The 24,474-nt window shown below is 42.7% G+C and overlaps 1 protein-coding gene across 1 annotated transcript in view; it reads right to left on the bottom strand.

Moving 5' to 3' along the window:
• LOC136867477 (epoxide hydrolase 4) overlaps positions 1 to 24,474 on the bottom strand; it is a 201,449-nt gene that overhangs the window by 115,338 nt on the left and 61,637 nt on the right. Inside the window, exon 2 of the mRNA XM_067144685.2 lies at positions 4,414 to 4,538. Coding sequence (XP_067000786.2) covers positions 4,414 to 4,538 — 125 coding nt within the window. The remainder of the gene's footprint in view (positions 1 to 4,413; positions 4,539 to 24,474) is intronic.

Below are 24,474 nucleotides of genomic sequence, written 5' to 3'. Positions count from 1 at the left end.
ACTCTGTTATAATACTCATGCTTAATGTGAAATGGATTACAAGGTGAAAAGGAAGAAGTGCCAAAGTATTTAACAGTGAAAATGCAGAAATGAAATTCAGAATTTTCAGGAACCTGTTCCGTTTACTGTTTATGCACATTTCGAATGGTCTACTGTACCTTTTCATCGTTGCCAACCAGACATGAGCGAACCCTATACTGATTATGTACAGAAGCACACTCCGTTTTCAGAAGCATACAAAGTTGTTTGTTCCTACGATTCATCTCTATCATTTTTAAGATGTATCGAGGAGAAAACTGTACTGCATGGCTGTTAAAGGAATTAGAACAGTTAGCATATCGCGTTCATTTCCTTGTATCACAAGCAGCTCCAATTCAAATGACGTTGGATGAGATGATTTTAGACGATGAAGCCGATGAATGTCACATCTGTAAACAACCAGTTACATTCCCAGAGATTAAGGTTAGAGATCACTGCCATCTTTCCTGGGAAATATCGCGGATCTGCACATCATTCATGCAACCTTTTATATCGTGTTCCGACATTTATTCCTTGCTTTTTCTATAACTTGCCAGGCTATGACATCCACTTTATTGTTCGTGAGTTTGCACAGTTAAATTGCACAAAGTTCGCTGTAATTGCGCAAAATCATGAACTCTTCATTTTATTCAGTTATCGTGTAGGCGATATTAGCATTCGCTTTCTAGATTCCTATGAATTTATGAACTTTTCACTTGATACACTTGTAAATTGTCTTTCAAGCGACGACTTGAAATATATTCGAGAGTATTTTCCAGATCCAGAGCAATTTGAACTTTGTATAAGGAAAGGTATTCTGCCCTATGATTATATTCAAAGCTTTCAAACATTAGAAGAAATAAAATTACCTTCCCAGTCTGCATTTACAAGTGTGTTAAGTGAATGTAGTACACCGTCAGTAAGCTCATCCTCATACGATAAGCATCCAGTATCTATTTCAAATGAAGACTATTTACATGCCTGTAAGGTGTGGTCAACTTTTTATATTCAGACATTAGGTGAATATGCCGACTTGTATTTGAAGGTAGATACACTCTTAGTTTGTGATGTGTTTGAAAAGTTCCGTAAAATGTGTTTAACTATTTATGGATCAGATCCTTGCTATTACTACACGACACCCGGTCTTTCGTGGGATGCCATGCTAAAGTGTACAGATGTTAAACTTGATCTTCTCACGGATGTCGACATGCTTTTGTTTCTTGAACGCGGCATTCGCGGTGGACTAGTTTCGCTTGTTAACAGGCATGCCATCGCAAATAATCCCTACCTCCAGAATTATAATTCAGAGAAAGGAGATTCTTATATCATGTTTTTCGATGTAAATAATCTGTATGGGGGGGCCATGTCACAGTCATTACCATGTAAAGATTTTGTATGTCTAACGGGAACTGAAATGGAATATTTTGGGTTTTTTTTTCAAGCTGCTAAAGATAATAATCGCGGCTACGTGTTAGAGGTTACACTCGCATACCCTTCTCATTCTGACCTTCATTTTTGCATTGAAAAATGATTCCACCTAATAGTACATCAAAGCGTAGTAAGCTGCTAGCTATTCTTTTCCCGGCAAAGCGCTATGTTATCCACATAGAATGTCTTGTTCAATGACTCGAACACGGCTTACAGTTAGAGTGTATTCATCGTATTGTTGCGTTTAAGCACGAAGCAAGGCTTAAACCGTAAATGGATTTAAATACTGAGCATCGTCAACGTGCTACAACATTTGAGAGTACGTTTTTACGAACTCATGAATAACTCTATCTATGGAAAAGGCATGGAAAATGTCCGCAAACATCGCGACATTCATTTAATTAATGAATAAGATGGACGGTATGGGACACGCAAGTACATCTTAAAACCAAATTTCAAAGCTTATCATGTTATCGATCGTGACCTTATTTCTGTTGAAATGAAAAACTGAGATCGTCTATACGAAGCCAATTTATTTAGGAATGGCTATACTTGATTTTTCAAAATTAAAAATGTACGATTTTCATTATGGATTTAAAAAGCAACAGTTTTCTAATCTTATACTTTTGTATACGGGTACAGACAGTTTTATTTATCATATTCGGAATATGAAAGTCTACGATGCGATGCGAAACCATACTAAGTACTTTGACACTTCTTCCGTTTCACCTTGTAATCCATTTCACATTAAGCCACAGAACAAAAAAGTTATAGGGCTTACGAAAGATAAATGTCGCATGAATATTGCAACAGACTTTATTAGTTTAGCACCAAAAATGTATGCCTATGATACTCAAAATTCATTATCTGTCAAAAAAGCAAAAGACGTACGTTCGAGCGTAGTTAGCCGTCTGCACGTTCAACACTATCGCGATGGACTAACAACTAGAAATGTCGCATTCTGTATGCAAAAAAGAATCCATTCATGCAAACATCATGTTTATACCACTGAGCGAAATACATGCTCATTTTCTGCGTTTGATGAAAAAAATGAAATGTATGGCTGTTAGTGCCGGGATATCCCAGGACGGGTTTGCCTCGCCAGATGCAGGTCTTTCTATTTGACTCCCGTAGGCGACCTGCGCGTCGTGATGAGGATGAATGATGATGAACACAACACATACACCCAGCCCCCGTGCCATTGGATGTAGCCAATTAAGGTTAAAATCCCCGTCACGGCCTGGAATCAAACCCCGGACCCTCTTAATCGAAGGCCAGTACGGTGACCGTTCAGCCAACGAGTCGGACTGCGTTTGATGATAAACGTGTATGGGATAGTGATTCCCTTACAAGCGTACCATGGGGGCACAGCAACATGTAGTTGTGTAAGAAGAGGACATCACATTATCATTCAAGATGCACAAAATTACTTATGTTGTACATATCAGTAATAATAATGAATAATGTAGAATTGGTGTATTGTTTTTTTAGATTTTCTATTCCTTTGTCCATCTTTGTATTACCACATCCCCCTCCTACCGCTCCCTCCTCTTCTTGGATATAATCTGTCAAGATAAGGTTAGGATTGCTTTCCTAAATTCTATGTCTGGACATCAGAGGATGAGGAAGCTGTTATATTTTTAAATTCTGTAGACAACGTAGTTAAGATAACAGTAGTAAGGTTAGGGTCTGAGAGTGCTGAGAAGGGCAGCTTGCATTAAAACTATGTTCTCTAAGGTGGTAGTATAAAGTAAGTATGTTGAGAAGAGCAGCTTGCTTTAAGATAGAAGTATGTAGAGAAGGGCATTTTGCTATAAGATGGTAGTATGTTAAAAAGCGCAGCTTGCTTTTAAACTATTATCTCTAAGATGGTGGCATGTCGAGAAGAGCAGCTTGTTATAACATGGTAAGTATGTCAAGAAGGGCAGCTTGCTTGTAGTTAGGTCCCCTGGCTATGTCCTCAAATTCCGCGGCGTGGCTAAGTCCTGTCAACATAAATTTAAATTCCACGGCTACTTCGTGCATAAGGTGGCAGCAGTGAGATTTGGGTCTATTAATACGGCAGCACTGAGGTTAGCTATGTTTACTTGTTTAAACTCTGCGGCAAAACAAGTGTACATGGTTAGGACCTATCAAAATGCACGCGGATTTTAAATTTCACGCCCACGTAGTTTGGACTTAATAGCTGCCAAAAAGCATGTGGATTTTAAATTGCCTGCCACCACGTGCATAAGGTGGGAGCAATGAGTTTTAGCCCCGTCAAGATAGCAGCACTCAGGTTAACCACGTTCACATGTTGAATATTCTGCGCTCACGTGGTTAAAGATGGCAGCTGTCATCTTGACGGAGGTCAAAAAAGGCACGTCGATTTTAAATTGCCCGCCACCACGTGCATAAGGTGGCAGATATGAGGTTACGGTCTGTCAAGATAGCAGCAGTGAAGTTTAGTGACGCTCTGTTGTTTAACATTCTGCGCATAGCAGCTGTCATCTTGATATCTTGACAGACGTCTTCCAAAGCACGTAGCCAAGCACGTGGCTTTGTTTACAAACAATAGCACGTGGTCCTGACGTCACAGATTGTTAATCCGCTGACGCAGCAGAAAAAATGCTGACGCTATGGAGTTGAATCACCACAGCTCCTCTACTGTGGACTCGAACCCCACTGTCGGCAGTCCTGAAGTAGGTTTTCCATTGTTTCCCATTTTCACACCAGGCAAATGCTGGGGCTGTACCTTAATTAAGGCCAGGGCAGCTTCCTTCCCATTCCTAGTCCTTTCCTATCCCATCGTCGCCATTTATATCGATGCGACAGAAAGGAACTTCTAAAAACAACTACTGCTGCTACTAATAATAGTGAATTTATTGAGCCATGGGATGTTACGGTATTTTTTTATTTTATAATAAATTAATGAATAAGTATGTTAGCTTAAAGAAAACTAAATATAGGTAATAATAAAGCACCTACCAGTAATCTTTAGAGAATTCTTTCAACTGGTGACGCCAAGAGAACCAAAATTCTGGGAAACCGTGAACGAAGAGCATCAGTGGCTTCGAAGGATCACCTTTCTCGACGTAATGTATTTTTACTTCCTGAAAATGAAAAAGAAAGAAATGTTTCACACCTATTAAAACAAAACAAAATAACTTCATGAAGGTATAATACTCTTAGTACTGTACGTCTTCCAAACTTCCCTTGAACAAGGAAAGAGAAAATAACTATTGTCCAACGTAACGCAAAGACCGCGGGTCTTTCTGTCTTAATCTCTTTACCCTCCAGCGTTGGTTTTTCCCTCGGACTCAGCGAGGGATCCCATCTCTACCGCCTGAAGGACAGTGTCCTGAACCGTGTGACGTCGGGTCGGGGATACAACCGGGGAGGAGGACCAGTGCATCGTCCAGGCTGCCTACTTTCTATGCTGAACAAGGGCCTTGGAAGGGATAGAGAAGGGAGAGGGAATTAAGCGGCCGTGGCCTTAAGTTAGAAACCACGGAAAACCATTTCGAGGGTGGCTGAGGTGGAAATCGAAACCCATATCTATTCAGTTGGCCTTTCGAGGCTGAGTAGACCCCTTTTCAGCCCTCGTACCACTTTTTCAAATGTCATGGCAGAGCTGGGAATCGAACCCTGGCATCCGGAGATGGCAGCTAATCACGCTAACCACTACACCACAGAGGCGGACTCATTGGTATGAGTTAGACAAATTAAGCTGTCGGCAAGAGATAACGATATGGAGAGTATGAAAATGAAATACTACTTAGCTCTCACAAACTTAATACTGTCGGTATTGAACAAGAGTTGACTAAGGAAGGTCGCACAGGAAGAGCCTGCGCAAGTAAGAGGAAGCAAACCGACTCAACTGGAACCCCATGGTCGCTACTGAACAATGAGCATCAGTGTTTGTTCACAAAATGATGATGTTGCTTGGTTGTTTACAGGGGCCTTACATCTAGGTCATCGGCCCGTTCTCAAAATGAGAATCTCGGCGAGAGATACAGGGTGTTCAGAAACAACGTGAACCGGGTATATGAGAGATAGAGGGTTGGTCATACCAAATACAGTAGAGACAATACGCGACACTTCCAGATTTAGCCTTGTTAAAATGGGAGACAAGTCGCAAGTGGCGCTCCTAGTGGCTTGACCTGAAAATTCGCGCTAAATTCAAATATCAATGGAAATGTACATACGGAAATGGATAAATAAATTACGTCTAGAAAGAAATTGTTACTAAGATATTAACTTGAAAGTTGCTAAAGCAATTCTGGATAAACGAATGATTTAACAGGTTATTATTTAAAGACTGAAATTAGACATATAATCAAGATGTGAAATGGACTGCTGTGAAAGGGCTTGAACTTTCATTTATGCATTACTTTTTTAGCTTTAGAATTTCTGCCTGAACGTTCACGGCTAGATTTTTCTTTTTTCTCATTTAAAAGCATTGTATCATCATATTAAAACACTTGTCAACAAAAATATCGGCACATTCCTTACACACGTGATTCAATGAATTTACATTTAAGAGCTGGACAATTTTCCTTTCAACTTGAAGCCTACTAACAGAAAGAAAATCTATAAATTTAGCCTCAAAAACATTCAAACTTTCCCTATAAGCTGTACGTGCCATAATGCTATTACATTAGGGTAAAGCAAATTTGCATCATCATATTGTTTCAACAAAATAAGTACATTTCTTAAATCACCCATATTTTCTTCAGTGCTTGACAACGCATTACGGCATTCCAAATGGGGTAACTTGGAATACAACCAGCCACACTCATATGCATATGTATTTTCCTGAATTAAATCAAACCCACAGATCACACCTACAACAACACGTCGGTATTGAAGGCTAACTGCTGCACTATACAATAAAATGTGCGTATTATATTTTAAGCCAGTTAAAATATGGGTCGAGCAGGTCAGAAGATTATGATGTACTATAAAAATCTCTTTGTCACTGGAAGAATATATATGCAAACACAATATTAATTACATTTTCTTGTCACGAAGGAAACGGAAGAAAGACCGCGCATTCTTCTCTACTTCATAGTTACTGCAGCCAAACACAGCACATACCTTTCCCCTCATGTTGAGAGGAGATATTAAGGAATGACATACGCTACTATTTAATTATGTCAGCTCACTGAAAACGCATAAATAACACCGAAAACTTCACACACAAATACAGGTGCTCTTATGACAGAATCAGCAGTTCTCAGGTCAATCAGCTAGAGAGAGCTCTAATAGCTGTCCCTCGATATCTCGCTGAGTGTCGCGTATTGTCTCCACTGTATTTGGTCATACTGATAGATAAATTGAAAAAAAATCGATATCTCGATCCATTGTCATTTTATCAGCTGCTGAAGTTAACAACCAGATCGCTTCGTGGATGGATGAAAATGGGGTGTGTGAGCGGTGTTGCTAAATCTGTACGTGAATTAAGATCGGCTTGAGAGATATTACCATCAAATACAAACACATCAACTGATAGTAATAATAATTGTTACGCGGATACCGTGGTGGACAGAGTTGAAAGAATGGGTGGATAGAGAAAAAAATCAAATTTTGATTTAAAACTTTAAAATTTGAAATTTTGTTTCTTTCCTGATGTTTTTTGGTTCCTTATCATTTTTGAAACTTTGTTGAACAATACAAAATAACAATAGGACAAACGTTAGCTCGTGAGCTCGAGAAACAGTATTACAAAAAGATTTACAAAATGACCTGGAAGCTCCCAAGTTACAAATTTTACAAGAACACCACTACTCCCTTCAATAAATCCTCGAGGAGACTTAGCTCTAAAATTTACTACATTCACCCGGAGCGTCTTTGCTTCACATGCTTAAGTAAGGGACTATTCTCCAAAATTTACAACTTTCAAGCCTCTCCAAGGCACAAACTAACTTTGAAAAAAAAAACAGCATTATCCGCTCAATAGCCTGATTTACATTTAAAAAGGAAAGGAATAATAATAACTTTAGCAGAGGTAATAAGTACCCATTCTACATGGCCTTAGTGAAAAAGAAACGGTTAAATTACTGGCCGAAAATCAAAATGTTAGGAGTGGAACACTTGCGCTCCTTTGGAATTCGCTAGAAGATCATGTGGGCTTATGGCCCCAAGTTACAGAGTCACGGAGGTGACGAGATTGAGGAAAGTTTTAAGTTACAAGATTAAGAGATAGATTTTAAAGATAAAAATCAGTCACCTCAATACCAGGTTGAAGGCGAATAAATGAGGGTACACACTCTTTATTCCCTAAGTTTGAATAAGGTCTTAGAGCTGGTTTAAAGATTTACAGAGTTACATTAAGAAAATACTTTGAAACCTTCCCCTCGAGTTAGCTTTCAGAGACTATTACATGAATTTTGATTGGTTGATTAAATAAATTTCAAAAATTCCCTACTGGCTAACATACTAAGAAGGTGGGAAGAGAGAGAAGTGTTGAAAACCTTAGAACACCAAAACCAATCTACAAACAATTTAGTTTTACCAACTAAGCACAACAAAATTTCTCTTGAAAATTAATTATCCATCCTCTCACCAGAGGAAGCATCTAGGTTGACAGTAGAGACGTCTGTTGATAAACGTTCAAACTTCTTCCGAAATGAGTTTCACTTATAATATTATAGATGGCGCTTAGTTTGAATGTATGGAGTTGGTGTACCTCCGGTACAATAATAATCGTATGTCCTCAGCTACCGTGTGCAGATATTTTAATTTACGCCATCTGGCTGGATGCTCCTCAATTTCGATGTTCCGTTTTACTCTAGTCTACTAGATGGCAGACAGACTAAACCGTATCTATCTTGGTCGTATGTGGCTGAGTTTTAATGAATTTTGTGGCGTAAACACCAAATGTGTCACCAGAGATCTTTTATATACTGACATCGTACGACATGGAGTGTTAAATAGACTTATTTTCACCCTTCAAAAATACGACTACCTCTGCTGGGTTTGAACCCGCCATTTGGGGGTCAGGACGCCGACACTCTACCACTAATCCACAGAGGCAACAGGGGTCATCGTAGTGTATTTGTTATGGTGCGATCCTGTCAGTTCGGAGGTATTCCCCTTCAACGTGGTATGTAGGTGACTAGGATTTCGTACACTTTAAAATTTTCCTTTTGTAATTTAAAACTTTTTCTCCATCGAGTCACCTCTGTAACTTGGGGCCGTAAGCCCACATATTGTTTTAAGAATTTTCGAGTGAACTTCAAAGGAGTGCAAGTGTTCGCCTCCTAACATTTTGGTTTACTTTAACCTTTTCTTTTTCACTAAGGCCAGGTAGAATGGGCACCTTTTGCCCCTGTTATTCAATTTCCTATTTAAATGTAACTTAGACTGTTGAGCGGATAATGCTGTTTGTTTTGTAAAAATTAGATTGTGCCTTGGACAGGCTTGAATCTTGTAAATTTTGTAGAGTAGTCTCCTAATTCTGGGCCTCTCAGAGTGCACGCACTGTGCACGGTGCAAAAGACGACTTTGCTTGGTTAACTAGAGTGCAGACCCCCACTCCTCGATTTGGAGCAATAGCTCTGTCTCCCTCTCTCCCACGCCAGTCTCGCTCGCTCCGCCTGTCTCCCTCTCCCTCACTTGCTCCGCAGCGCTCCTAATCCGAGCCGAGTTGAACCGAGCTTAGCCGAGTAGCCCAGAGACAAAGCGTTGGTCTGAGCCGAATGGGACCGATGCACTGTACACAGGAACTGTGCGCCTCAATTTGCACGCGTAAGATTTCGGGCGTTTGAGAGGCCCTGTCCTAATTAATTGTGTGGAGCAAAGACGCTCTTTCTAATGTTGTACATTTTGGACTAACTAACTAACTAACAATGCTTTCATTCCCCACCCTGAAGGGGTGGGGCGGGCCACCTAGAGGGTAACGCCCTCTCTCTGGCCAAGAGATGCGGGCGGGTTGGGGAGATGTGATGGAAGAAGGAGCTGGATAAAGGATGTGAATATATAGGAGATGGGAGGGGAATTGTGCCTATGCCTAAGTATGGGTGAATAAGTTAGGAGATGAGGTTAAGGATGTGTAGGTTACCTAGACCTTTATTAACAGATTTGCAAATGTTAAATACAAATATGTGATTACAAATACATGTGTTATCAAAGTACAAGATATGCGTGAGGGAAGAAGTGAAGTGAAAGGGAGGAAGTGGATTTTAGAGGAAGTGCCGGGGTAGATGTGCGAAGTAAGGAGATGGAAGGAAGTGGTTAGATGGGTAAGAGAAGCAGTGAGAAGACGGAGGTGGTCAAATGTTGGAAGGGGAGAAGGGAGGAAGCCGTTGGGAGGAGGGGGTGGACATACTGGTGGAGGTGGAAAAATAGGAGGAGGGGTTGGCCGGGGGCGACGAGATGGACAATCTTAGGGCAGGCGACCAGGTGAAGGCGGAGAAAGAGAGGGCTCTACGCGATAAAAATGGTCGTGGATATGGGCACCGGTGGCGATGAGCTGTTGGACTGCTTCGGAGGTAGTCAGCTGGAGGCGTACCATAAAAGTCGGACCGGAGGCGTTTCGGATCCGAATGGCTCGTCGGACGGGAACGCCGACTGCACGGAGTTCTTGGAGGACGTCCCTGTCGGAGAAGTCTGGAGGGATTTCACGGATCACACAGCTGTACACGGCAGAAGTGGACGGTGAAGGCGGCTGGGTCGATGATGACTGCTGTGCGGTGTTAGCCGGCGGAGATGGCGGTGGCGAAACTGCGACAGACGAGGCCGGCGGGTTAGCAGGTACTTGCTGAAAGACAGGGGGCGCAGAAATAGGGAGAGAGGACGACATAACAGGGGAGGGATGGCAAGTGGTAACAGTGGTGATGGGAAGTGAGGAAGGGAGAAGAACGGACGGTGTTGTGGTGGTAATTGTGGTGGTTGTTGGGATGGTGGGAGTTGAGGACAGAGGCATCGTCTGAAATGGACAGTTGGGACAAGGGTTGGGTGGCAGAAAGCTGGTCTTCAAATTTTTGGTGGGGTTGGCACCACTGCATAGATCTGACAGTGAATCGTTCCGCCCGAAGTGTAGAGACGTTGAAGGGCGGCCTCGTCGCTGAGATGAACCAGAATCTGTGAAGAAGGTGCAGAGGTGAGGCCATCAACCAGTCGATAGACATTGTGGACCGGAAAGCCAGCGGCACAAAGGTCGTCGAAGATGTCATCTTCGGGGATGGAGACTGTGAGGCCCATTGGGCGCACTTTTAGCGAAATTTCAATCTGCCCTTAATGATGCCGTGCACTCCGACCTCTGCGGCAATGGCTGCTACCATAACTCGCTGGTCTTACGTAACGAGGACATCCACCTGCTCGACAATGGCATCGGTAATGCGGTGTGACGTTCCAGACCGTGCATCATCAGCCAAAGACATCCGTTCTTCCCAGAATCGCTTGTGGCTGGCCTTGACCCTTGCAACGGACATGCAGTGCTCTCCGTATTTTTGTGCCATTCTTCGATTAATTTTCGTTCATCTTATTCCTTCTGCTGTCAGAAAACGCTCTACACCCCTTTACACTTCTTCTGAAGCCTCCCTTTCACTGTTTTCAGCACGACTGCATGCAGTGGACATTGCGAGCTCGCTCTATCGTCACATGGTGTGCACCTATGTCCTTCCAGCAGCGAGTGTAGGACCTCAGCGCTCTTATAGGGACCGCACCTTCTTGCTCAGGCAATTGCATTACGATCCTTCCAGCGGTTTTCATTTTATAGCCTCCGGCTCACTTCTTTTTGAATGGCCCTCACAATATAATACGACAACGATGATAATGGCTGAATAAATAAACTACAGCACAACCTTATCCGTTACGTGCTAGAGGTGAACAGTGGTATATTCCCGTCGTCACACACAAGCAACTTCACATGATAGAGAAAAGTCTTGCCGCCTACCTCAGATGCTGCCCCAGCTCGCCTGCAGCTTCCTGTGAGGAGAACCTCAATAAATTAACACTGCACTGATCAAGATTCAGATAGATGCGTAAGGTCCAAGATTGTCCCTCTTTGTACGTGCGAGCTGGGCGATGATTGGCTGGCTTAATTTGAAATACCAGTAGTGGCAACTTAGAAAGAGACCACGTAAGCTTTCTTGTGCCAACCCCTAAACAGTTTCATTACTCTACTTCGTCGTACACAATCCAAGCCCCTAGTTGGCATTGCAAACCTAAAAGTAGTGTCATCTACATAAATAAAATCCTGTGTCTGCGTATTGACTATTTTGGAGAAATTTCCGTACAGTTATCCGTTTCAGGTGTAATAATGACCATCTGCATATTTTTTAGCTTTGGTGTCCATATGTCTGTCTGTTTGTTTGTTTGTTTGTCTGAGTTCTTATAATTTGAAAACTGCTGGATATATTTCTACCAAACTTCATACTTAGAATCCACCTGTCCTTGCGTAGATTTTAGGGCCAATGTTATTTCTGAACACCTAAATTTACTGGGGGTTTATTCGCAACCGAAACTATGATTTTGCACTTCCACAAAATATGCACATCCAAAATTAATGGAAATCTACCGTCCTTAATGGAAATCAATTTCTAAAACGTTTTTCTCACATGCATCACTTCCATAGGAGGATTAATCAGGGAGATATCATTAACGGGCGGTTTTTCAACACACGTCCCTATGGACTTAACTCAAAAGCGAGTCCGTGAAAAGCGTATTTCTTATAACTTGAAAACTACTCAAGATATTTCAACCAAACATTATATTTAGCATCCACGTGTCCAAAGGTAGGTTTTATGGTCCATACCATTTCAAATTACTCGAATGAGCTGGGGTTTTATACGGAACCGAAACAATGATTTTACTCTCCCACAATGTACAGGGTGAACAAAAAATGCCGCACTTGGAGGTCGGCATGTGATTCATCATCCCATTGTAAGACAAAAGTTTCTATAGCCAAATCGGACCTGGTGCTGTTGGAAAACAAGTCGAAAACGAGAAGCTGGCAACACTGTCACCTCCTGCAGCGCAGCGGAATGTAATAGAGAAACGTGCATCATCCCGCTCCTCCGTCGCAGCTCAGTGAGTAAACGGCTGAGTTATCAAACCCACATGCAGCATAGAGCTACCGCTCGAATCTACGTCAGGTTGTTTCTTCTTTTGTGTGTGTGACGTCAGGTCCCTAGTTCCCGTCGTGTAGGGTAACTGCTATTGTAAGTATGACATCCTGTTGTCACTTGACAATAGTCGAACACATGGCAGTCACATGAGTCGACTAACCACGCAGTACACAACCATAACTGGTCCTGTCAAGTGTATGTAGGGCGGCTTCCTGATGGAGTACACACACGGCGAATACGTCGATATGCTTTTAGTGTTGGGTGCATCCGATAACCAAGCTTCTGCTGCTGCTGCTCGTGAGTATGCAGCACGGTACCCTCAAAGGCGCCATTCCGATGAGGATGTTTTTCGTCGCCTTGCGCAACGCCTGCGAGAAACCGGTAATCTTCGTCCACAAGTAGTGGACAGAGGTCGTCCAATGACTCGACGTACTCCACAAACAGAGGACGACATTCTTGAAGCCGTTCTCCAATCACCTCGGTGAAGTACCCGTGATATTGCAAGGCAGTTCCAGGTATCTCAAACACCGGTTGTTGACGTGTTACACGACGAAAAACTGCATCCATATCATTACACGTTAACTCAACACCAGCGGCCAGAAGACCACATTCAACGAGTACAGTTCTGTGAACGGCTTTTGCAACAAGTTGAAGGTCATGAACATTTTATAAAGAATGTGGTATGCAGTGACGAATGTAGCTTCACTCGGGAAGGTATTTTCAACTATCACAACAGCCATTATTGGTCTGACCACAACCCACATGTCACCCGTGAACGTGGCTTTCAGGCATGCTTTAGCATAAATCTGTGGGCTGGAATCGTGAGAGGAGTGCTTATAGGCCCTTACCTATTGCCGGACAAGTTGAATGCTCCCCGCTATCATACGTTTCTGGGCAATACTTTTCCTGACGCTTTAGAAAACGTTCCACTTGGTGTTCGGCGACAGCTATGGTTTCAGTACGATGGTGCACCGCCACACTTTGGAATGACTGTGCGTAACTGGTTAAATGCAGCGTTTCCATTGAAATGGTTTGATCGTGGAGGTGCAATGTTCTGGCCTCCACGTTCCCAGGATATTAATCCACTAGATTTGTATTTGTGGGGACACTTAAAGGAACATGTTTATAGTACTCCACCCATGGATATACAAGACCTAATAGCTCGCGTGCATGCTGCATCGGCAATGGTTGATGCAGGTGTGTTGCGTAGAGTCTGGCAAAGTATGCTCCATCGAGTGGCGAAGTGTTTGCAAATGCAAGGTGGTCACTTTGAACATCTGCTTTGAAGTGAACGTTGCTCGTAAGTGTACGCACCGGCTGTGTGAAGAGAAGACTGGACGTCACACGTACACTATGGAAATATTGTGCGTAGCATAATGGGCAATTCAGTGTAGCCTACCTACTGTACCGTATTGTGTTTCCTTGTACCGCCTTGGATAGAGACGATGTTACTGTATCCACTATTATGTTCTACGTATTGGCTCTATTTGTGCCATGGACGAAACAAAGTGGTCGTTTACGTCTGTAATATGTTCATGTTATGTTTGAATGTTTAAATAAAGGTAACTGTAACGGTAAGACAGAACATAGTGTATTGCATAGTGGAGGTGTACATTGGATACAATTTGATACATTAACTGAAAAAAATTGGCTCGAACATCGGCACGTCCGCACAATCGGCAGTTATGGTATTACCTTTTCTCGCTGAGCTAATGAGACAGCTCCGATATACCGCCGAGTTCATGCGACCTGTGCATGGCCACGCTGCACGCCGTTACAGCGTTGCCAGAGCCTCTTTTCTTAACTCGCATTTCTATTAAACTTATTGGTGGGAGTAGATTTTTCAAGATAAACTTTTGTTGCGAATTTCGACGAGGAACCGCATGCCGACCTTCACGTGTGACATTTTTTGTTCACCCTGTATACAAGGCCAACCTGACAGGAAATCGACCAACCTTGATGGAAATCCATTTCTAAAACTTTTTCTCGACAGAACAGACATTTTTTTCGACAGAAGGATTAATAAGGGAGATATCATAAACGGTCAGTTTTGCATGCTAAGTCCAGCGGACATAGCCCAAAAGGTGTTGTACGTGGAGCAGATTACTTATCTCTTTACATAAATAAAATCGTAACGACCGTTTGTCTGTACATTGACTATTTTGGCGAAATTTTCGTACAGCTATCCTTTTGCGGGGTAATAATGATCATATGCATATTTTTTAGCTTTAGTTTCCTGAGAGTCCTGATTTTTACCCCCTCCCCCAAAATCAAGATTGCGGTGCAAACTGCCAAACGAACTAGAAGATTGAAATTTGGCAAAATTATACGTTTTAGCCTGTAACCGACGTAGAACTTCCAAGATCTTTAAATTTTTCACTTTTTATCCCCGAGGAGTATCGATATATGGAGGCAATTTTAATGACGGCGCAGACTTTTGTTTCGAGGTAATTCGTGGCTAAACGGAACGTCCTATCACAAAACGGATGGCACAGTCTGTGTTCAATTTCGAGTGATCTACAACTTTGGTCCTAAGACATTTTGTCGTATCTCTATCCCTTATACAATAGATTTGTCTCTATTTCTCGACTGTAAGTAAATTTTGCAATTTTTACACGCATAATTCATCCTTTGAATCACTTATAGGAAAAATAGAATCATCAAATTCTAGACGATCATTGGCCCACCCAGTAGCCATATGTCAGCCAAATGCTATATTTGTAGCAGTCACATATTTCGACGAAAAGTATTGAACCGTGAGACAATCTTACCCAAATTTCACCATATTCAACGTTTCTATCTCAATCTAACCCAAGAATGGACGAGATACAGGAAAATATCATAGGAACTGCCATTTAGACCGCTAAATACGGCGTTTTATGGTACAAACCGTTTGTCGATATGATGTACCGTTTGGCAGCAGTTAATCTGTAAATGAAGGTCTGCAATATTTTCTTCTTCTTAATCTGTTTACCCTCCAGGGTTGGTTTTTCCCTCGGACTCAGCGAGGGATCCCACCTCTACCGCTTCAAGGGCAGTGTCCTGGAGTGTGAGACTTTGGGTCGGGGATACAACTGGAGAGGATGACCAGTACCTCGCCCAGGCGGCCTCACCTACTATGCTGAACAGGGGCCTTGTTGGTGGGTGGGAAGATTGGAATGGATAGACGAGGAAGGGGGAAGGAGGCGGCCGTGGCCTTAAGTTAGGTACCATCCCGGCATTTGCCTGGAGGAGAAGTGGGAAACCACGGAAAACCACTTCGAGGATGGCTGAGGAGGGAATCGAACCCCCCTCTACTCAGTTGATCTCCCGAGGATGAGTGGACCCCGTTCCAGACATCGTACCACTTTTCAAATTTCGGGACAGAACCGGGAATCGAACCCGGGCTTCCGGGGGTGGGAGCTAATCACACTAACCACTACACCACAGAGATCTGCAATATTTAAACATGCATATACTTTCGTATGTCGATTTATATATATTCACTGATATCGATTTATAGCGATCGAGAAAGGGTGTGTCTGCTATTGTAATCAGTTCCCCCCACATCGACTTTGACTGGCAGTAGGAATGGGATCCTTCTCCAACTCTTGTGTAAGTGGTATTGGTAAGGAGGGCCTACTATTGTAATGAATAATTCCTTACTAGATTTGACATGCAGAAGGCAAGGGAGCATGCAGTTTTGTTCAAAACTCCCCTACCCGATTGTGTTTGGTTGCAGGCAAGGGAGCCCGCCATTATGAACAAATGTACCCACGTAAAATGTGACTGGCACTAGGCATAGTGGCCTGCTATTGTAATGGAAACTCACCAACTCGGTGTGACTGGCAGTAAGCTGGCTGGCAGTAGGAAAAGGGGCCTGTCATTATAATGATAACAGCACAACTCAATTTTGGCCTTTTTCTTCTACTAGAACTTCATCATCTCGCTGCGGTTCCTCTTCCTTTCCTCTGCCACATGTTCTTGGATTTTTCATTTTGTTTTTCCTGGAACCCCTTGAATTTATCGTTTTTTTTCTTTTTTCTTTTTTGCTATTTGACACAGATAGATCTTATGGCGACGATGGGTTAGGAAAGGCCTGGGAATGGGAAGGAAGCGACCGTGGCCTTAATTAAGCTACAGTCCCAGCATTTGCCTGGTGTGCAAGTGGGAAGCCACGGAAAACCATCTTCAGGGCTGCCGACAGTGGGATTCGAACCCATTATCTCCCGGATGCAAGCACACAGCTGCGCGCTCCTCACCGCACGGCCAACTTGCCCCGTATTTATCGATTTTAGGTCGAAACATATCTCTATCAATAAATGTTTTCTTTTGGGTTGATGTCAACTTCGTCCATGTCCTTTCTTGTTTCTGCTTTCATTTAGTAGTTGCTTTCAATTTGATGATGTAGTTAAAGGTTTTCTTTGTTTGTCGACTCTCGTTCATTCTTGTGAGGTGCCCCCTTACGTATGGTGTCTGTGATCTTCTCCGTCTGCCTGTATAGATCTTCATTTCTCCTCTTCCTTCATGTACCATCTTTTCTTTTTTTCGGGTCCTAATATCCTTCACAATATTCTTCTTCTTCTTATATTATTATTATAATTTTATTATTATTATTATTATTATTATTATTATTATGACACGTTCAAAAAGTGGTGTCATGATTAATTGCCTTGTCTTTGCTGATGACCTTGTGCTGCTATCTAGGAATACTGACACAGCAATAGAACAGCTGATTGATCTAAAACTACAAGCAGAAAAAGCAGGACTACAGATTTCTTTCGAAAAAACTAAATATATAATAAACATCAAAATAGCCCCTTGGTACCTGAAGACAGAACACGGTAAAATAGAGTTGATAGCTTTAAATACTTGGGTGAAATGGCGCAATTGAAAACTAATGAAAGAGAAGCAAACAACACCAGACGGGAGAAGATGGCTGCGGCTTTTCGTAGGACATAACCCCCGCCATCTATTAACGTCCCTGCTCCCCAACCCAACTTCCTCCTACCGCCCCTCCCGATCTTGGACCATCTTCGTTTACTCGCTACTTCCCTCACTAACATGACCACGACCCTCTATTACTTCCTTTCTCTGTACTACCCTACACCGTCCCCACTCATTGTACCAGCACAATATATGTAATGTAATTATGTAACTCTCTGTAACATTGTCACCTTCGGAATGCGCGCCCGAGATACATTGCTCTAGATAAAATTCTCCTCTCCATTCCCTCTCGTGTTCGCGGGGGTTTTTCCTGCGCGGGGTGCTTTGGGGGCTTCGCCCTGGGTCCCGGCTTGTTATGATGGTGCCCTTACGCCAGATTCATTCACTCTTTTCCCTTTCTGGTGTGTACGACACACACCCTCAAGATTATAACTTCTCCACCACTTCTTTCCTCTCTAAAAGGCCTAAGAGCGCCTTAGTTGAGCTGATGGCCCGCCCCTCCTCCTTCGAGGAGAGGAATGAAATAACTTGTTTTCGCTTCGCTTTCGTAGGACATATCCTATACAGAATACAAGAAGAAAGCCATCTTGAGACGAGCTAAACTAAGGCACTGCAATACAGTGATTAAAATGGAATATCTGTACGCTAGTGAATGCCTCCAAACGACGGGGAAAGCAGGATTGAGAGAAGCTGAGAAATTCGAAAGAAAGGGGTCCAAAGATTGTGGATGGACAATATAGGTTGCGAGGAAGGGAAGAACTTTACCGTGACAATGCAAGGCTGAGTCCATGAGAAAACGGAGACTTAAATCCTATGGGCATTTATTTAGAATGAATGAGAAGAGACTAACTAAAAGGGTTTTGACAATACTAGAGAGCACACCTAAAGTGTCGGACAAATGGTTCAGGAAGCTGAGAAAGGATCACAAACAGGTGGGACTAAATTCAGAAGACATCTCAAACCGAACAAAGTTTAGGTCTGTGGTCGGCAAATTCCAGAGGTTCCATGCCGAACCAAAACTTAACCATGGGTGTACGGAAGAAAGAAGACGGGCTGCCAGAGAAAGGATGCTAAAGTTTTGGGCTGTGAAGAAGGCTTCCAGAAATATGTAACTGTTACCTAACGTGGTATCTAATGGCCGTAAACGAAAAAATATATTGTTACTATTATGATTTACTCCGCTGTTCCCCTACCGATGGGATGATATAGTACCTGCTGATACAATGAGACGGCAATATCATACAACACTTCACATGACTCAGCAACATGTTACTCTGAACAATCTGAAAGTCAAGTCGCATCTATCACAGAGATAACAAGTCGTTGACTTTTAGAACTGGAATACTAAGTCCGTTCTACATACAGGTGTTTTAGAGTAAAGATAGAGAGATAACCACATTCCACCGAACATGCATCAGCACTTTCTAAATATGAATATGAAGATATACAATATCTAATTTAAATGGGGACACTTATCGAAAGTGTAATTACGCTGTCACTGAGCTGACACACTTCTAGTAGCGGCGATTAGGAGGCGGGGTGGGGGGAAGGGAAGTAGTCCTCCCCCCACTTTGTGGAGAAAACCTTACATTTTTATTCCATTCTACCTGGCTTAAACTAGGAATTATTTAAAAAAATGGACAAGTCCCATTGTCTTATCAGCCAATGCTTTATTTTCTTAATTAACAAAATTATTAGCGGAAGTACGCAGAAACTGTCGTTCGTCGCGCGCAACCGATTTGTATAGCGCCACAACAAGTAGTGGACAACCGAGCTCGATAGCTGCAGTCGCTTAAATGCGGCCAGTATCCAGTATTCGGGAGATAGTGGGTTCGAACCCCACTGTCGGCAGCCCTGAAGATGGTTTTCCGTGGTTTCCCATTTTCACACCAGACGAATGCTGGGCCTGAACCTTAATTAAGGCCACGGCCGCTTACTTCCCACTCCTAGCCCTTTCCTGTCCCATCGCCGCCATAAGACCTATCTGTGTCGATGCGACGTAAAGCAACTAGCAAAAAAAAGTAGTGGATACTTGGCATGTGCTGTGAGGAAGGGTAGCAGGGGTATGCTCGTACTTTTCGCCAAGCTCATGAACATTGAGATATGATTCATCCGCTTGCGGGCGCATTCGTCAGGCAGTCTCTTTAATGTCTGTTAGTTTCTTAGTGTGTAGTCAAATACTAAACTATTTTTAATTGTATAATCGCCGTGCTTCTATTTGATAATAATACATGTGTAATATTGTTCTTTTGGTGATTCATAATTTAAAAAAACTATTAATACCGCACTTGTGTTGGTAAACCTTGTCAAAATTCGCTCAGTGAGCATCAGCAAACTTACCATCTTGCAGCTTTTCTTGTTCTTTTCACAAACACGGGTACGTTTTATTATTTGTACATTTTTGTCCCCCGCCCCAATCGCTGCTGCAGTAGTGAACATAAACTCTTAGCGGTCGAAGAAGTTCGTTGATACAGAATTCTACTCTACCTGTTTTTCCGGAAGAGCATGGACGTGTTACTGTCTATTTTTAACGCTAAAAGTATATATAGCCTACTAAACTCAAACTGAAATGAACTTCTTTACATAACAGAGTACAAAGTGATGGTGGTGATTATTTTTAATTTGTTTTTGGCTACTGGCTTTACGTCGCGCCGACACAGAGGGGTCTGATGGCGATGATGGGACGGGAAAGGACTAGGACTGCAAAGGAAGAGGCCGTGGCCTTAATTAAGGTACAGCCCGAGCATTTGCCTGGTGTGAAAACGGGAAACCACTGAAAACCATCTTCGGGTTGCCGACAGTGGGGTTCGAACCCACTATCTCCCCAATATAGGATACTGGCCGCACTTAAGCGAGTGCTGCTGTCAAGCTCGGTGATTATTGTTTTAAGAGGAAGTATAACTAGGCAATCATCCTCTATATAACACTAATCAGACAGAAAAATGGAAGGAATCCATCACTTCGAAAAATGAAGGTATCGGCCAAAGAAAGACAAGGACTACGAAGGGCATGAAAATGAGACTCCCTAGGCTCTCTAATGCCGTCGGGGTAGGAAAAGAACAAGAGCAAGAGTTGACCAAGGGAGGTCGGATAGGATAGATGGAAGTGAAGAGCTTGACACAAGTAAGTGAAAGCAATGCCAGGGCTCAGCAGATGGCCCCGTGGTCGCCAACCCAAGCTCCCAAGTTGAGTGCCCCTGGGGCCCGTTTTAGTCTCCTCTTACGACAGGCAGGGGATACCGTGGGTATTATTCTAACGCCCCCACCCAAAGGGAAATACAGTACAAACATGTTGTAACAGCCCTGAAGGGCATTGGTCTGCAAAGTGACCTTCGCTCGGCCCGAAAATTACAAGTAGTAGCGCACCGAATCCTCCCGCCATTATTCTTGAGTATCTACAATAAATCACCGTCAGATTTCTCTTCAATTGTTCTCATGTAGGAAATGTGGACCTCGAACCAGGTGAAAGTCCGTGAACTGAACGTACGGCATCTGGCAGTGGCGTATACTGAGGGCTACCAAGTCTATCGGTGATGCCCTGAATTGAGAACGATGGAAATCTAAAGCACATTATATTGTAAGCATCTTCACATTCTTCCATTTTAACAACTTGAACACAATGAGATAAAGCGTCGCTCGTATTTCTAAGAGCAAGCCATCGGAGAAAGGTATTGCAGCCCAGGCAGGCACTGCGTCCTTCTCCCGCAAGGCTTGCTGCTGAATGATCGGGGGATAGTCAGATCGTCAATGCTAGCTCAAAGACTCGAAGTTCTCCGGAAGTTTTCGAATTGGCACACGCGTTCCTCATCGTGTACTTCCTCACCTCATACTTCTGACTCAATTATATAGATAACAGAATGCTGGTATTTCACTCCCTGTTGCTTCTACGTCCTTGTAGAAAGACACTGTTATAGATAGATATGCTAAAATGAAATGCAATCTTTGAGGTTTAGTGTGCTCTTTTGTTGGTTGGAATCGAATCCGTGTTCATGGATCGGACACCACCACTAATCTCCCGAGGAAGCTAAATAAGCAGTGAAGGATGGGTAGGACCCTCCGTGGCTAAGACGGCAGCCCGCCGATCTCTCACCGCTGGGTTCCGTGGTTCAAATCCCAGTCAACCCTGTGAGATTTATGCTGGACAAAGCGAAGGCTTTTGTTTTTTCTCCTGGTACTCCGGTTTTCCCAGTCATCTTTCATTCCAGCAACACTCTCCACCATCATCTCATTTCATCTGCCAGTCATTAATAGACCTAGGATTTTAGGCTCTAAAAAAAATCAGTTTTAGGCGCCCAAAATAGGCTTTTAAAACAAGTAAATAGGCTTTTAAAAGAGAAAATAGGCACTTAAAATATGTTTTTTTAAATGTGTGGATAGGCAGGAAATAGACTTTAAAATATTACAATATATACTTAGTCCGCCTCTGTGGTGTAGTGGTTAACGTGATTAGCTGCCACCCCTGGAGGCCCGGGTTCGATTCCCGGCTCTGCCACGAAGTTTGAAAAGTGGTATGATGGCTGGAACGGGGTCCACGCAGCCTCGGGAGGTCAACTGAGTAGAGGTGGGTTCGATTCCCACCTCAGCCATCCTGGAAGTGGTTTTCCGTGGTTTCCCACTTCTCCTCCAAGCGAATGCCGGGATGGTACCTAACTTAAGGCCACGGCCGCTTCCTTCCCTCTTCCTTGCCTATCCCTTCCAATCTTCCCATCCCTCCACAACGCTCCTGTTCAGCATAGCAGGTGAGGCCGCCTGGGCGAGGTACTGGTCATTCTCCCCAGTTGTATCCCCGACCAAGAGTCTGAAGCTCAGGACACTACCCTTGAGGTGGTAGAGGTGGGATCCCTCGCTGTGTCCGAGGGAAAAGCCGACCCTGCAGGGTAAACAAATGATGATGATGACACTTTTTTTAGTTTAACAAACGTGGTATCCCTATTCTTAACCGAAATAACTGCAAAATTAAGACAGAATAAAAAAGACATTTTTCAAAAACAATATTTAAAAATCATGTGTCAAAAAATGTTATGGATTATATGATATATCATTATTAGTACTGATCTAAAACCTTAATACTAAAATCACTGTTCACAATTACAGCACTGTAGGCATCCAATAACGGTCTAAACGCAAACGGAGTATGTGTTTATTATTTGTGAGGAACCTTCCTACAGTACTTTCATTCGTAGTTTGCTTTACAGTACAAAACAATAATCTCCAAATTTTCCACATTTAGGCTGTGTCTTTTGTCTGTTAAAATCATTTTGAAAGCAGAAAAAGAGCGCTCCACACTCACACATGTTAGAGGGGCATAGGAAAATTAACCTACATTTTTCAATTCAATTTCACTTGGTAAGTCTACCTTTTCCCCATCCATTACCTGATGTACCCTTTTCAGCACTGAATAACCTGGGTACTTCTGCAGTACACTAGACCACTCGTCTCTTATTTTATCCCCTATCTTGCCCCTAGCACTTTGTATGTTATTCTCAACTCCCTCAATTACAGAAAATTGCTGTTTGAGACGGTTTCCTTTTTCCTCCATTTTTGTAATGGTGACTGGAAGAAATGAAAAATTTGCCTGAATGTACCCAATGTCTCTCTGAACACTGGAACAATCATTTAACAGCTCTTTGACAGACGACACACATTCACACGCCCAATAGTCCGTTAAAGGCAAACTGTCTATCACAGTCATGATTTCCTCAAGATGTTCTGCATAATACAGGGCAGCTTCCATCCAGGAACCCCAACATATGAACAACCACAACCACATGGAATTTCAAATACGCCCGGTGTTTCCAGATGTGGTTTGTCCTTGACTAGTCGAAAGAGGGATTTGAGTTTGAGGTCTGCGGTGAAAACTGGAATTATATTGTACTTCTTAAGAATGCGCCCTATTCTGTCAGTTATACCTGCCACGTAAGGAAGGAATATTTTTTTCTTTTTGCTGTAGTCCTGATTGGTGCTGTTACGAAGTTTTGGTGGATCAGCAGAGGTGAAAGAAGGTGCGGGCTGGAATAGGTCTCAACTACAAAGTTCGAAAGATGAATTAAAATTTAAACAAAGGTTATATTTTCAAAACTTAACAATGGTGACATAGAATTTGAAAACTTAACAAGTCAACAACAAGCCAAAATCAGATACAAAGAATTTACAAGTGTTAGGGGATTGTTACAAGGTCTGGGCTTCGAGCCCCACAATCACAATCCTTGAGCTATTAGCCCAACTTTACCTAAGCTACAAAATCGAACAAAGGGGCAGAAAACCGCATCGTGCCAAGGAGCACTTGCTCCAAATTACAATGTTAAGCCTCCAAGAGGCACACAGAAATCAAATTTAGGAAAGAGCAGACCCGCTCTCAATTTTACAAGCCTACCAAAGGCCACAACAAACTTCACTCCTAACTGCCCTCAAGGCACACATATAATGGTACAGGGGTACCTCGTACCCAATCTACTGGGCCTTCTCAGAAAGGAAAACAAAACGAGTTAAATAAATGGCCCAAAATACAAACTTGAATGGAGGCGATTACTTGCACTCTTACACTAAAGTTTTAGGTTTTAAAACCTATGTGGCGCGAGGCCGAAACACAGGGGCTAATCCCAAGCTAAGGAGGTGACCCGTATGAGAAAACTTTAATATATTAAGGAAGAGAAGAAACGGTTATAAAAACGTAGTCACTTCAATTTCAAAATGAAGGGGAGTTCGAGAGGGTAAAGCACTCTCTATCCCCGCTTTACAGTAAAAGAGATTTTTAGATTTTACATAGACAGAAAAGGAATTTACATACTAAAGGTAGGTTACATACTAAAGGTTTCGAACCCTCCCCGGGAGTTAAACTGCTGAGCTAGCAAGAAATGAAGATGTTAAACGGCCATTACCTTGTTGAAGAGCTGCTGCTTGAAGAAAGAGGCGCTTCCCGCCCCCTGCTACATATCCACACACAGAGTTAGATGTTATACTAGTGGCACCGAGACAAGAAAATCAGCAGTTTTGATACCCTCGTGGAAAATTCGAGACCTTTCAGGAATGAGTAGTCACCCCCCTCAATT

Source organism: Anabrus simplex, chromosome 3 (assembly GCF_040414725.1).
Source record: "Anabrus simplex isolate iqAnaSimp1 chromosome 3, ASM4041472v1, whole genome shotgun sequence".
NCBI classification, from domain to species: Eukaryota; Metazoa; Arthropoda; class Insecta; order Orthoptera; family Tettigoniidae; genus Anabrus; species Anabrus simplex.
The sequence above is the reverse complement of the archived record's forward strand: the minus strand, read 5'-3'. Positions and strand labels throughout refer to the sequence as shown.